The 15,833-nt window shown below is 34.6% G+C and overlaps 1 protein-coding gene across 2 annotated transcripts; it reads left to right on the forward strand.

The window, feature by feature from the left end:
* Nucleotides 1-985: 985 nt before the first annotated feature.
* On the forward strand, nucleotides 986-13,849 carry LOC105459001. 2 transcript variants are annotated; one of them, XM_011704657.1, is made up of 5 exons: nucleotides 986-1,525; nucleotides 5,795-6,297; nucleotides 10,550-10,829; nucleotides 11,502-12,107; nucleotides 12,207-13,849. In XM_011704657.1, the coding sequence occupies exons 2-5, from the start codon at nucleotides 6,123-6,125 to the stop codon at nucleotides 13,129-13,131; spliced, it is 1,986 nt and encodes a 661-aa protein (XP_011702959.1). In that variant the 5' UTR covers nucleotides 986-1,525; nucleotides 5,795-6,122; the 3' UTR covers nucleotides 13,132-13,849. The 2 variants fall into 2 exon arrangements, with proteins under 2 accessions (XP_011702959.1, XP_011702960.1); XM_011704658.1 differs by lacking the exons at nucleotides 986-1,525; nucleotides 5,795-6,297 and adding an exon at nucleotides 10,374-10,460.
* The last annotated feature ends 1,984 nt before the right edge of the window (nucleotides 13,850-15,833 follow it).

The raw sequence follows: 15,833 nt of genomic DNA on the forward strand, positions 1-15,833 counted from the left end.
ATAAACTTTCTTCATGTGTCAAGTAATCTTTTTCTACCTACGAAATATTTGTGAAAAAAAACTACATTTGATTTTTATTTAATTTAAATGTATAGGTAAATTTGCAATTTGAAGTTTTTTACTAGGAATATAATTATAGCTTATCTTGTACATTTTATTGCGTACTATTTTTAATTAATAAAAACTGTGATATAAAAATTATATAAGCAAAATAAGTGAGCGTTTTCATAATTCATTGTGTTACTGTTTTATACTATTTTTAATTAATAGAACTTACTGTTTTATACTATTTTTAATTAATAATAAAACTTACTGTTTTATACTATTTTTAATTAATAAAAACTGTGGTATAAAAATTACACAGGCAAAATAAATGAGCGTTTTCATAATTCATTGTGTTACTGTTTTATATTATTTTTAATTAATAGAACTTACTGTTTTATACTATTTTTAATTAATAATAAAACTTACTGTTTTATACTATTTTTAATTAATAAAAACTGTGGTATAAAAATTATATAGGCAAAATAAATGAGCGTAGTCATAATTAATTGTGTTACTGCAAAGTAGGTATCTTTCGTTTTGTCTAAAACTTAAAAAAAACAAACATGAATTTTATTTATAATTTCTGATTTATTATTTATATTTATAATTTACAACATTCAATTACTTTTTAATAGAGACTACATATTGCATAGAATCGATATCACCTGTATGCGAACAATGAAAATTATTGATAAAACATTTTTCAAACACGGTCGATACTTACATTTTGTAAATCGGGAAGCACGCGAGCAAAAAAATACGCAATTGCAAGGATACGTTTCGATGAGGAGCCGTGCGCACCGCGTCGCCGCGTTGGGTCAGCGGGCGCAGACCGGCGCGCGGCGCACGAGTGAAGGCACGCTCGTGGTGGTCGTCGACGGCGACGACGACGACGACGTCGACGGCGACGACGACGTATGCGCGAATCTCCGTCAGTCGGCGACGGAGTTGCCTGGTTGCAGCGTGGGTGACACGCGTTCGCGTCGGCCCGGCCAGCTCGATTCGATTAAACCTCGCAGCTGCAGCCCTCTCACACGCCGCGAACGGGGTGAGACCTCGTGCCGCCGCCGCCGTGGCCAGTGGCTCGTTATACCGAGCGTCATCATCCCTTCGCGCGTACGTCAGAGTTGCGTGATCGCGATTCGCGTCCCGACACCGTACACTTCGAGGACGAAACGTCGAATCGTGCAACGATCCGCGGCCGCCTCCCATTCGTAACGTCGACACGCGGGTGCGAGAGATAATTGAAAGGATCTCCTCGCGAAGGCTATAATTCTCCCCTGACCGTTTTCCGTCGTGCGCGTGAGAACGGCGCGAGATGAATATACGCGCCGATTGCGTTTCCACGATCTCGTCGTCCTGATGTGCCGAAAGCGCGGATCCTGTGCAAATCTCGCGAATACGTGTCGCTGCAAGTTAATTTAAAAGTTCCGGACTTCCCAGGATATCAATTTCATGGATTGTCACTTTTTGCATCAAGGTTTTTTATTTACTTTGCTTAAATAAATACGAGTTTGTGATAGCATTGAAATTCTAAATAATCACAAACAGTGAAACTTCATCAAGTTTATTCATAAAATCAAATAAAAAATAGATCTGTTGCTTATTTTCTTTTCTACACGGAAAGAACAATTTTGTTGAAAAGTCTAAAAATTTTGTTAAATACAGATCTGAAAATAATTTTTTGTTGAATCATCAAAATAATTTGTTGGAATGTTAAAACTGATGAGCATGGCTATAAAATGTTTTGATATTTGATAGCGATCATTTTAACTTTTGCATAAAATTATTTTGATTATTGAACAAAAATTATTTTCAGATCTGAATTCGGTAAAATTGTTCTTTCCGTGTAAAACTTGATTTGCAAAAATTTTATCTTTTTTTAAATTATTTAACAACTTTTGTTTTAAGGAAAAGCTAAATTTATCCAAAATTTTAATTTTAATTTTGCGTTCTGTATATCTTGTATCCTAACATCTTTACTTGTTTTTGCTATGATTATTTCTATCAACATTATAAAGATGGTCGCATTTGAGATCGAAACCTTTGACATTATTATGACATTATTAGAAATTTATATTTTCAATATACATTAGCATGAATTACTTCGATTGATTAATTAATTCTCTTTTATTATCTTTGATTTTTAATAGATCTACTCATATAAGCTGAGAAATTGTTCTTTTAATTTTTATCCAAAATTTATCCATAAGTAAAAGAAGTGTATACGTATATATTATCTTAGCCTGGTATCAGAATTTCTCTCTCTCTCTTTCTTTCTCATTTCGTATAGAATTAAATTTTGACGTACTTTCATCAATAAATTCCAACACAGCTTCCACTACATTTTTGCAATATTCTTTGAAAAATATGCTAAATATACGCAAGACTATTTATTTACGTAAACCTATTCTATATGCGTATATCGATTTATCGAAACGCGTTCTTTGAATCTATATGAAACAGATTTATGTCACGCTTTACATTTTAACGCTACTTTTATCGGCTACTATAACACGCAATATAGCCCATCATTCAACGTCCGATATTCAATTACACACCTACGCTTTCCACAGAGATGTGTAAGTGAAGGGGAGGGGGGAGGTTCACTTTATCTGGTCATCCATTCGAAGCATATCACATATCGGAAGAACATTATCTCCGTTTCGAAGGCTTGTGGATTTTCATATAGGACATAATCAAACGGAATGTTTGATATTCAGTTCGCGAGTTAGATAACTATATTTTCAAGTATGAAATTATGTATTTAACAGCAATAATATTATTTCAAATATTGGATTATCTGAGTAATGAAAATATTATTCTGACTTATGGGTTTATCCCAATCATTTTTGTCAACTTTTCTGCACTTTCGCTAAACATTATGTATTCAAATAGAATGTAGATTAATATAACTTAAGTATCTACTGATTGTGAGTGACACCTGTGTATTACGTGAAAATTTCTGAGTCTCTGTGAGTCTATGTTTAACTATTATTTGTTATTATTGTTTCCTTGTCGTGCATAAACAGTAATAAAATAAGCGCGGAAAGCGCAATTAGATTATCTATACAGATGATCTATGATAAAAACGAGGATAACAAAGCGTTAAGAAGACATTCTTTGGCGCAAAGAATGAAGAAATAAAACAAATGTAAATAAAAGATACAATAATTCAGTAATAGATTTGTATAAATATACAAATAGTTAGTATTCAAAGAAAAATAATTTTTGTTTAATGAACCGTCTGTATGTTTTAAGAAATTAATAATATTATAATAGATAAATAAACTGATTGCCAAATATTTGAGGAATGACTAATAATAAGAATTCTCATATTACTTGATCTCTTGGTCTATTGAAGATAAGAATATTTCACGTGATATGATAATTAAAACAAGAATATTAGCTCCATTTCTAACAATAACTCAACGCCTTCCTCTTTTAAATGGATTTGTATTTCATAAGGTTTTCTATTATTATTTGCTAATGTTATTATCTTGTATTTAATTTTAACTTGTATTTGATATACTTACTCTTGGGATAGAAATTACTTTATATGTTCGCATAATTATTGTGCATATATTGCGCAATAAAAATCAAACAAAAATGTTTGTTTTGGATATCATCGTAATAGCTGATTCCCGGAATGTGTATATGTCCTTAAGCTGCATGCTAGCTCAGCTACCGGAAGACGAGCGAGATGAGGTCTTATCGGAAGTGCATCCGTCAAAATGAAATGATTGGAACCAGCTTGCAACGCACTTTATGTTACGCCATGATTACCGGTCTAGCAAGAGGAGAACGTACAAGTTCACGCAGCACAAGCGGCATTTATCTAATCAGATCGATGTTTTGCCACTTTATAACCTTTAACCCTTAACTGGCGACATGGGAAAAATCGGCATAATTGGTGATGAAGTATTTTTCGCTATTCATGTCTTTCAAGCCATTTGCGTTTATTTGATTCTTTAGATTCTCAAGAAATTATTACGCGTGAATTTTCAAGGAATCTAAAGAATCACTTCTGAATATTACGTTAATTACTTTTATTTAAAACATTTAGGAAAGCAAAGAAATATGAAACAAATTATCGCATTTAAATTGATATTCTTAATTATTTCATTATTTTGTAGACAAGGGCTGGAAGATAAAAATTAATCTATGTTTAGTTTAAAAGAAACCTTACATGTCCTTTTAAGAATTCAGATTTATTAAAGCTACATGTTCTGTTATCTTTTTTTTTTATTAAAATTTGATAAAGTTTTAAACAGAATTTTGCATTTTATTTTCAACTATATCGAATATTTAATTTTTGTCTTGATCTCTGTTCTTATTTCTTTTTTTCGAGGTAAGTCGCGTTTTTCGTCAAGAATAATTTCTATTTGATTAACTATCTACAAATAATAATTTCTAATAATTATACAAGTCTTAACTTTATTGTGTGAACTGTTTACATTATTATTATTATTATTTCTACAATACAATTAATATATTTTATTGAGTTTCAAGAGAGTCAATCATCAAATCTTTAGATAAAGATCTAAAAAATTTAATAATAAATAAGCCGTTGATTAAAAGAACAGATTGTTATTTAAATACGGAAATTAGCGTACTTAATTATGTCATGTTTCGTACTTGTAACTATTACAAGTTATATACCTTTTAAGTTTCAAGTCGTTACACATATTTCATGTCGCTACTAAACTATCTAAACTATAACAAGCAAAAGAGAAAAAAAATATATACGTATATGTCGCAGGCAAATGGTTTAATTTTGGCCAGTAGCTTTTGACTAAACAAATACTATTTGCCTGGTTAAACGGACGCATACATTTTGAAACGTGAGTCGCGAGGTTCCACGTGGGTTTGCAACTTTTTACGCGAAGCGAGGTCCACCCCATACCAAGAAATGGTTTGGGTTAGGTTAGTTATTTGAGACGAAGTGGTGACCTCCCATAGGGGGGGGGGACGTACTGCCTCCACGCCTGTACTTTGCAACGCAATGAGGGAAAAGTTTTGACCAGGCAAATAGCATTTGTTTAGTCAAAAGTTACCAAAATTGAACTATTTGCCTGCAACTTCACTGAAAAAAGTAATCTTACAATTATAGCGCGAATTATTTAGGTACGAAAAATTAGCGAAAACGGATAAGTGATTAGTAAAGCATTGCGATATATGTTTTATATTTAATCAATATAGATAACAGAGATAGAAATTATATCTGAACTATTTGTCAAATTTAGCAAGAAAGTTTCTCTATGACGTTTAATCAATCCAGACTCCAATCCAGACTCCAATTATATTTAGTTATAAGACCTATATTTTCTTGCATATATTCTTAGAATATTGCTGCTATAAATTCTACATATGACAATTTTTTAGCAGATACAAAAAACAGCAATATAATTTAAGTGTAATATTTAGAATTCTAGCTGGAACAGCGAAACATTTCCCTGAGTGATATTATGTATTACATGCTTATCTGAATACCATTTGTCTAATACCGGTTCGGTCAAATATAGCATTTGCCTAGGAAACTAACATTTGACTAAGAAAATAGCGAAAATAAACGGGTGAAAGTCATTTGACTAGGCAGATAGTATTTGTCTAGTCAGAAGCTATTGATCCAAAATGACCATTTGCCTGCGACATATGTATACCCAACAAAGAAGTAAAGGTCTTTGATAAGAAAATAACGTTCCTTTTTGGTATAATAAGACGTTGAAGGCGACTCTCTCGATTTCAGAACGGGGCTCGTTAGCGTGTCGATTACGTGTCAGCATCTTCGCGAAGCACGGCGGCTGCTCGATGATCGTCTTCCCTTGTCGAGAGGACGAAGAAGCCGAGGACGAAGAGAACGGTGATTCGCGGATAGACGGATGTTTATGTCACGATCGGCGATATGTCGTGCGACAGAAGGGGACGAATGGCGAACAGTTGTGAAATGTCCCTGACAAGGGTAAACCGATCGCGAAATATAACTTGATAGAAGGGAACGACGGGACTCGCGGCGAGGATCATGCGGGATTATTTCTAATCTCCCGTGACCCTGCGAAAGGCGCGACCACGACAGCATGATGTGGAAGGCGAAATGGTCACGCTTCACCGAGTGCTTCTGCCGACGGCCCGGCCTCGTTCTGGTTCTGCTGCCATGTCTGATTATCGTCACCCTCTACCTCGTTTCCGGCGACGAGTATGAGTACGACGTACTACAGTATCCGTCCTTCAAGTCGTATAACGTCGCTGAAGGTAAGAATCTTATCATCCCGTCATTTGAGTACTGATGCGTATTTTCGTCACATTAACTCTATAGGTATACATACTGGAATCCCGGGGACCCTATCCATATTAATTACTGCAACTTTAGTAAAAATGGACATATTTCAATTTTTTTTTTCAATCGATAAAGAATCGATTCAAGGAACAAGCGTATAATATTTAAAAGTCGATAGAATTAAGGAGATATACAGATTCAAAGAAAAAGGTTCAAAAACGCGTTAAAAAATCTCGATTTAGCACCTTTTTTCAAAAAATCATACCTCTTTTGTTTATAGACCGATTTGAAAAATCCTTGAAAATCCTGAAAAGGTATACTTGAAATAGTAACAAAAAAAATTTAGCGATCCGATATTTTAATTTTTTCAACAAAACTGCAAGCAGTCCCGGGAACCCTACGCTCACTTCAACTGTTCACTGCTCGGTTGTTGAGCGAAAATTACCGCGCGTCAACACGTCTTCCTACTCAGGAGATCCCAAACTTTTTTTACGTCAATATCCCAAACCCCACCCTTTCCAATTTCAGAAATGCCAAACCGAGAAAGTTTCGCTGGGGTCTCGAGGATCCCGGTGTGTATATCTAGGATTAATACAAGTCATACGTCTAACATCACAATTATATTATTAGATATTACAAAGAATTTACAAAGCGCGTTAGACATTACGCACATGCCATTTGTTGTCTAATACTCTCTATGCGTATAATACTTAATATTTTTGCAGATAAAATAATAAGATAAAATGATTGATGCTAAACAGAGCACTCTTTTGAACATTCTTTTGAAAACATTGTTCAAATTTTTGAAATTTTGGAATTTTTGAAAACAACAGTTATTTTCAAAAATACAGAAAAAAATTATCTTTAATAATTATTTTTAAATATACAATCACGAAACTAATTATCCGGTCAATGCGTTAATGTATCGATAATTTTTTCAAACTGTTGTTTAGGTGTTATTTAGACATTGTATTTATATATATATTTAGACAATTAACTGTGAAATTACCAGTGCTATAATACATGCATGGAATCACAACTTTTAATACTCGGAATTTTTCCGGACAATTAATTTCGTAATCGTGCAACTGTATGTCATATGCATGTGTTTATACACAATTTATATATAGATATAAATATGCGGATTATATATGCTATAGATATAAATATTAATTGTGCATACATATACATACACATACATACATTGCACGATCACGAAACTAATTGTCCGGATAACAAAAAAAAATTCCGAGTGTTAAAAGTTGTGATTCCACGCACTATAATATAGCACTGGTAATTTCACAATTACTTGTCTAAATATATATAAATACAACATCTAAATATAAATAATCAAAACATCTAAACAACAATTTGAAGAACTTGTAAATATTATAGAAATTATAAAACTTATAGAACTTATATTAACGCATTGTCCGGATAATTAGTGATTTCGTGATTGTATTAGAAGTATGATTTAGATTTGAAGGTTTTGCAAGATATGGCACTAATGTCAGTGTTGTCGAAGGCATTCCAACCAAAATTATTGTTTCTTGATACTTTAATATTACTCCATGATAGTTAGTCATTTACTGACAATAGACGCATGTTTATACCATTTTAAAAATGAAGCTTCCTAAAGAGCATTTTTAATCTCATGTTGTCATTATTAGTGAAGTAAACGCTATTAGAGCTGAAATGAAAAATCTTACCGCATCCTGCGTATTCTTTAGACATATTACTCCATCTGATTATCACTTGTTACGATGCAACGTGCTTTAGATGATACACACTTTCATAATTTCGAAGAAGTGCGAAAATTTGTTGGAAATTGGTTCAACGCTAAAAAAGAATCTTTTTTTCATCGCGGAATCCACCTCTTGCTAGAAAGATGGAAAAAAATTATAGAAAACAAAGGGAAATATTTTAATTAAGGTATTCGTATAATAAATCAGTTTTTATGACAAAAATCCTCAAAACTAAATCACACGTACTATAGAATATAGGTATATAAGAATATAAAAATTCAAATTATTAATAGAAGGCTATATTAGATGCATGAATTGTGTCAGACATAGTTAATAAATTCATAATTGAAATCAATTCTGTGATTAGTAATCGTGAATTTGTAGCAGTATTTCTTTGAAGGTTGCGATACTCAGAAATTTTGATCCGCAATTTCTTCCAGTCTGACTTGTCAGATAAGAGGCATCACAGTCCAAACAGGATATTTAATTTGTCACACCTTTCTTTAAATAATTCGAAGAACATCTTTTTAACAAAATAATCAAATTTATTAAGATTAAAGAAGTATTAACATTCAGATTACTTTTGAAATTATTGAACTTCAGAAATTGATTGAACGTACGCAATAATATGAATCAGGGAATCTTAACTTCGTTATTACCAGAGTCATGTTTGTTAGTTTGTTTAAATACCTATTTGTTAAAAAGAGAATAAGAGTTAATTATATTAAAAATAAAATTCAAAGGATAATCATTATGCAGCAAGATATTAACAATAAATTCAAAATTTCTTTAATGGAATCCGGAGTAAAACAAAAAAAAAGTTCTGTCATGTTTGCATCATTGTGCCTCTCTTTGTAAAAGAAGATGTTAAGATAAAAAGTTTAGATATGTACCGGAAAAATCCAAAATATATAATTGCACATTACAAATGATAACTTTTTGTTTAATTTATGGGCTTACTTTATATTATACACACTAATAAAAATTTAAATCGTATATATGTAAGTGTGCTTAGAATTAAATCTTAAAAAAGAAATGTTCACTGAATTTAATCTTCTGGCATTATATTTTGATAAAATTTATCCATAACACGAATAAAGCGCCAGCTATTAAAACACAATCTCTTATTCTCTCATACGATTACAATATAAAATAAGCAAAGATCGCGAGAGGAAAAATGCAAATACGAAATATTTTCACGAAAAAGCGATATTAAACTTCTCACATGGTACTTTTGAGAGTGAAAATATCAAAATCCATGTTTATGTCTATAGACATAACATAAGATCTATTTACAATTTTAATATATGCCATTATTAACTACTATATTAACAATTCTATGTATACATACGTAAAAATTGCATATTTTTTTGCAAAGCAACTCTGTTTTCTTTACACCAATCGATTCGTCTTATAATTCTGTGCATAAAACTATTAAGGTACAATTATCAAGAAATTAATAATTTACGAGATATTTTATATTTCATGTCGAAATATGACATGATAAAGTATTAAATATCTCATAAAGTATTGATTTTTCGATAACTTTACCTAATACTTTTATATGTAGAATAATTAGGGAAATCATATTATTTAAAAAAAACCATTTCATTTAAAAAACTGAAGGAACCTCCATGTGACCTTGAAATTATAGATTGAATATGTAGATATAAATATGCGTATATAGATGTAATATAGATATAAATATAAATTGTGCATATACATGTACATACATACACATACATACAATGCACGATCACGAAACTAATTGTCTGAATAACAAAAAAAATGCCGAGTGTTTAAAGTTGTGATTCCGCGCACGTATTATAGCACTGGTAATTTCACAATTGTTTGTCTAAATACATATAAATACAACGTCTAAATATAAATAACCTGAACAACAATTTGATGAAATTATCGATGTATTAATGCATTGTCCGGATAATTAGTTTTGTGATTGCATATGTTGCTGCGTTGATACAAAAGAGACATAAATATAAAAATAAGTATTTCTTACTTGGGTCACTTTTTTATCAACGCATTGATATGAAAAGTTTGGAGGATTCACTATAACGTTCGTAAGTACTTCAAATTTAATATATCAATAATCGATTACAAAAAAGTTTCCTCTCTTCAATATCTTTGAAATATTCACAAATTAACGAAGTAAAGTTCCCTGTCATCGATCCTCTCAACTATTTTTAAATAACACTTGACATGGTAAAACGTGTGGTAAAACGAAATGATTAATGAATAAAGCCAGTACATATCCGAGCGCGGGTGTTTTGTACAAATTCTCGTAGAAGTTTCTATTTCGATATAGGTTATACGCTTAACGATATCGTCAATATCTTGTTTGCACAGCTGCAGTACTTACAAAGTCTTCGTTTCTTGTGCGTCGATCGTTATCACAAAATACACGCTATATATTATCAAGATCTAAAGTTCGCGGAATTATATCGGATTATGTTTGGCAATATAGGCACGGTGGACGGTTATCTCGTATGGAATCCAAAATGTCACATGCTGTCCAAAAAGCCTTTGGAGCCGTCCATCGCGAGATTCGTGAGGAAGGAAAAACTGGAGAAATGCCCGAACGATCGCGTCCTCTCACAAGTTTCTAAGGAGCCTAACGGCAGCGTGTTTCTTTCCCTCGATCCCACCATAAAAAGCATGTACAGCGACGTCGCTTGCTGCTGGTCGTCCGTAGTCAGGCCCAAGGTGGATAAGCCCAAGAAGGACAATTACGATTCTACGATATCGTAAGATTTACTCATCGTCACTCTATATGCATTGAAAGTTCCAGCGTCATCTTAAAATATTGCAGGTGCTTTGAATAGACAAAATTTAATCAACTAAGAAAAGAGATTAAGTGGCAAAAATTAATTTGCTTATTCATTCATAATTGCGATATAAAAAAAATTACTGTACTAGCTGTAATCTGTAGAGATCGAAGTCGCACGGTGTTTGACCACAGTATAACCAGTAGGTCCACTCAGCAAAAAACTGAGTCTTCGCGCAGGTATCGCCGCGCAACTTTTATTTTGGGTTGGAATGCAAGACGATAGGAACGTACATATACATATGTGCAGACAATTTATAAGCAATTACATCAGAAATTTTCTTTAGTCGATCACAGCTCCTACGAATAATTGTTACTAATAAAACGTTTTATTCGATTCACACATTAAATTTATTAATTTACTGTATCGAATCCATATTATTACTTATCAGTCTTATTACTTGTGAGGTACTTTTCTCAATTCATTCCTGGATTTAACATGGTGGATGCTCACGTGATCTGGAAAAGGAGATCAAAGGTGCCGACACAAAGTGGACCTACTGGTTATACTGTGATTTGACCTGTTACACGATTTTTCATGGAAAACATTTGCCAATTGCCGGCCAATTGCCAATTCTTTTTTTCTCAATAGAGTCAAGCAGTGCGAGAACTTCACAGGACAGGTAGTGCTTCCGCGCGAAGTGGAGGTGGCATACGTATCGTGCAAGACGAAATCGAAGCCCTGCAAGGCGAAGACGAAGACGGTGTACGAGAACGTTCACGCGATCCTGAACCCGGAGAAGGTACGCGAACGCATAGATCACAATGGCAGCCGGCCCGGAAATTTTTCAAGGAAATTGAGCGTGCTCGTCCTCGGCATCGACAGCGTCAGTCGGCTGAACTTCTATCGGGCCATGCCGAAAACCGAGAGGTATCTGCGCGAAACCGGCTGGATCGGCCTGAAGGGCTACAACAAGATCGGCGATAACACATTTCCAAATCTGATGGCAATTCTGACCGGTCAGACGCCGCAACAAGCGTATTCGCGATGCAAGCCAACGGTGGCGTACAAGCTCGACAACTGCCCCTTTCTTTGGCACAACTTTCGCAATGCCGGCTACGTCACGGCCTACGGTGAGGACGAGACCGTCCTCAACACGTTTAACTACCTCAAGGTCGGTTTCGTCGAGCCGCCTACGGATTATTACTTGAGACCCTACATGCTGGCCAGCGAGAAACTCCTTAAAATCAAGAAAAGGTAACACAAAATTTAACTTATAACTACCAAAGCGTCCAAAAAGCAACCATTTTGTTGCCAAACGATAAAGATTCGTCGAAACATTTGTTCTGTTTACAGATTCAACATGAAGTATTGCACGGGTCCTGAGTTGAGCTTCGAACGGATCTTCGACTACGCCGTGAATTTTGCCCAAACCTTCGTCGACGTACCATATTTCGGTTTCTTCTGGACGAACACGATCAGCCACGATAACATGAACGGTATCTCGTCGATGGACGCTCGCGTGTTGAAGAAATTCGAATTTCTAGAGCAGGAGGGAATACTGAATGACTCGATGATAGTCTTCCTGAGCGATCACGGTATGCGCTGGGGCGAGTTTCGCAATACCTTTGTCGGATGGTACGAAGAGAGATTGCCGTACATTTACATCTGGCTGCCCGAGTGGTTCCGTCGGGAGAATTCCGAGGCCCATCGAGCCCTCGCGGTGAATCAGAATCGACTCACTTCGCCGTTCGACCTCTACGAGACGCTACGAGATGTTCTTACCATCGGTGGTGGCGATGCCGATTCGAGTCCGGGATGCCCCACCTGTCAGTCCCTCTTCGCACCTGTTCCCAGAGAGAGAGGCTGCCAAGACGCGGGTGTGGTTTATCACTGGTGCACTTGCACGGCCTTCAAGTCGATTAACGTCAACGACAGAATCGCTACCGGTGGCGTGCAGAAGTTCCTGGATCATGTTGAGAGCATCGTGAAGAATTACAAGGACAAAAGAGGCCGGCGGCTGTGCGCGCGGCTCAAGCTGAAGAAGATACACCGGGTGGACCAGGTGATTGATTTCGGCACGGATAATTCGTCCAGCATCGCTTATTTTTATATGATTCAGACGGCACCTGGTAACGGTAATTTCGAGGTAACCATCAGGTACCACGGCGACGGCAATTACACTCTATCCGATAGCGAAGTTAGCAGAATCAATCCTTACGCCGTGAGCGCCAGATGTCTGAACCGCGGTATGAAGCAGTATTGTCACTGCATGAAGTAAACGAACTTATCAAAGGTTTGGCTTTATACGCGTCTTGTCGTAACTTTGTACAATACTTCATTAGTATTTTGTTAATTGAGTCCGATAAATCGAATCGATCAAAAAGTTAATTCTTTTTAAAGCTAGAAGGCCTATAACTGACTTAAAAAAACGCAACTCCCAAATTGAAAATACATGGCGGTGAAAAGTATTTGTAGTTACTTTAAGGGTACAATTAATTTTGATGCTTGAAATGCTTTGAAATAGTCTTTGATTGATTCAATTCGGAAAATTTTTTCTTCTGATTCAGACAATACTTCGAAGTATTTGTAGTAAAAGTTTGACCGCGCTCTAAATAACTTTTCTGAAACATAATACCTCGCGATGCGTTTGTATGATGCATCGAAACAAGTTTTTACTTTTGTGATACGTCACGTGTCTTCTCCGCAACGATCGATTGGATTTAATACATTACTTTATTAAATATGTAAATCATGCAATTTTGAATCAATTATTGTTCAACACGTAAATGTGTGTGGCACAATTCTATTGATATGCTTGGTACATATCAAATATAAATTGATTGCCTCATCTCAAGGAACTAGGGACCTGAGTGTGGAAATACATTTCAAACACACACACACATACACACACACACACACGCACGCACGCACGCACACACATATATATATATACAGGGTATCCCAAAAAGGTCGGGACCTCAGAATATCTCAAAAAATAGTTTTATAAAAAAATGTTTTAAACAAAAGTTGTAGGACTTAAAAAGATCTATTTACTGATCTTATCGGTTTGCCCTTGGGCGGCGTCGCCAAAATCAGGTAAAAGATCATATTAATTTTTTTTTAATGGAACACCCTATTTTTGATTCATCTAAAATTATTTTCAAAAACGAAAATAAGAGCAACAACCTTTAATGGCCTTGATTTTGATATATGTTGTCAAGCTTATAATCCCAAACAACATTCAAAAGGTTTCAGTTATTGTTCGGACACCTTGGAGAATGCTAATGCTGACGGTACTGTAATTATCAAGCGCATGACTCAAGATTTACTTAACCAAACAATATTTTATCTAAATGTTTTAAAAGGCTCTTGGCACCAGTTATTAGATTCTGGAATCAAAAATAGAGTGTTCTATTTAAAAAAAAATTAAAGTGACCTTTACCTGATCTTGGCGACGCCGCCTAAGGTCAAACCAATAAAACCAATAAATAGATTTTTCTAAGCTCTACAACTTTTGTTTGAAACATTTTTTTGTAAAACGTCTTCCTTCCAAGATTCGCTGTTCCGATCTTTTTTGAACATCCTGTATATAGGTATATATGGACATGCTCTTTTACATCTACCATACGGAAAAAGCGATTTTGCTGGAAGGTCTAAAAATTTTGTTGGATACAGATATGAAAATGATTTTGTTGGAAATTCAAACTGGTTCCTAGAAAATCAAAACGTTTTACAGCAGTTATACTCATTATTTTTAAATTTTCAACAAAATTATTTTGATGATCCAATAAAATTATTTTCAGATCTGTATCCAACAAAATTTTTAGATCTTCCAGCAAAACTGTTCTTTCCGTGTTCAAGAACATAGCTGGGACTAGATTTTTCTAAAACCGCAGCTTGGCATTTAAATAATAATAATTGCGATAATAGTGTGATGATATCAATGAAGTTCAATGAAATTCATTGATCTCTCCAAATGACAAAAACAATTATTAACAAATGGAAATTAAATATAAAGCTACACGTCAAAAATTATGGATTACAGTAAGAAACATGTGATATTGCACATGTTTAAATTTATAAAAAGATATGCCACTAAAGGTATTTAAAATGTTACACATTCGCGCAATTTTGGATACAATTTTCAATAATTGGTTGATATTTATATTCATCTTGCCACCTACGATATTTATGTAATTTAACGTCAAAGAAATAATGAGGAAATTTAACGAGCATTGCGTAAAAAATAAATCTGAATTCGTCACCTTGGTAATTTTTTGTCGTGCAATTAATAATGCACTGCGTTATCGTACGTATCTTACTAGAGGTGTCGTACCTAGGTGTAATTTTTTTCCACGTGTATCGTTGCACATCGATCGATCGCGGATGTACGACACGTTTCGTTCGAATCAATGTACGTTAAAGATGCACGAGGGCTTAAGTGCGGTATAAACACGTGAAAGAGCTAAGAACTGTATCTGGAAGAGAGAATGAGTGTAGTTCTCGTTATAGTGCGGTATACGCTCGTCTCTTATGAATATGTATCACAAGGCATTATAGCTGTTTGTAAGTAACGCGTGTGCCTGTCTTATTAAGAAGTGCCAAATCCGTTCTGTGCTAACCGAAGAAATCGAAACGAACTTCTCTACTTCCTGTATCGACGGTGATCGCCATAGATTACATTGTTCTACGGCACATTCCAGCTTATGCGAAAGCAAAACATACATATACGAGCGCGAACCAAAATATATTGCGTTCGCACGACAACGAGAATGAAAGCGGACTAATAAATTTATAGCATGTTCTAGACCTACCAAATAATATCTTAGAGAGGCAGTTTTTTGGGGAAAATTTTTTCTCAACAGAAGTGTTAAGAGGATGCTGAAAGGTCGGAATTACCGACAAATTACAGTTTAGTTAATTTCTCCGAATTGACTGAACGGAATTGAAAATCCTTTCAGAGGATTAAAATAGACATAA

This window comes from Wasmannia auropunctata, unplaced genomic scaffold (genome assembly GCF_000956235.1).
Source record: "Wasmannia auropunctata unplaced genomic scaffold, wasmannia.A_1.0 LD334234.1, whole genome shotgun sequence".
NCBI lineage: Eukaryota > Metazoa > Arthropoda > Insecta > Hymenoptera > Formicidae > Wasmannia > Wasmannia auropunctata.

Excerpts from the sequence above, each read along its gene's own strand:
- LOC105459001 (XM_011704657.1), top strand. The coding sequence starts at position 6,123 with ATGATGTGGAAGGCGAAATGGTCACGCTTCACCGAGTGCTTCTGCCGA. Across the intron at positions 10,830-11,501 it reads AATTACGATTCTACGATATC|AGTCAAGCAGTGCGAGAACT; the intron begins GTAAGATTTACT and ends TTTTCTCAATAG. Across the intron at positions 12,108-12,206 it reads CTCCTTAAAATCAAGAAAAG|ATTCAACATGAAGTATTGCA; the intron begins GTAACACAAAAT and ends TTCTGTTTACAG.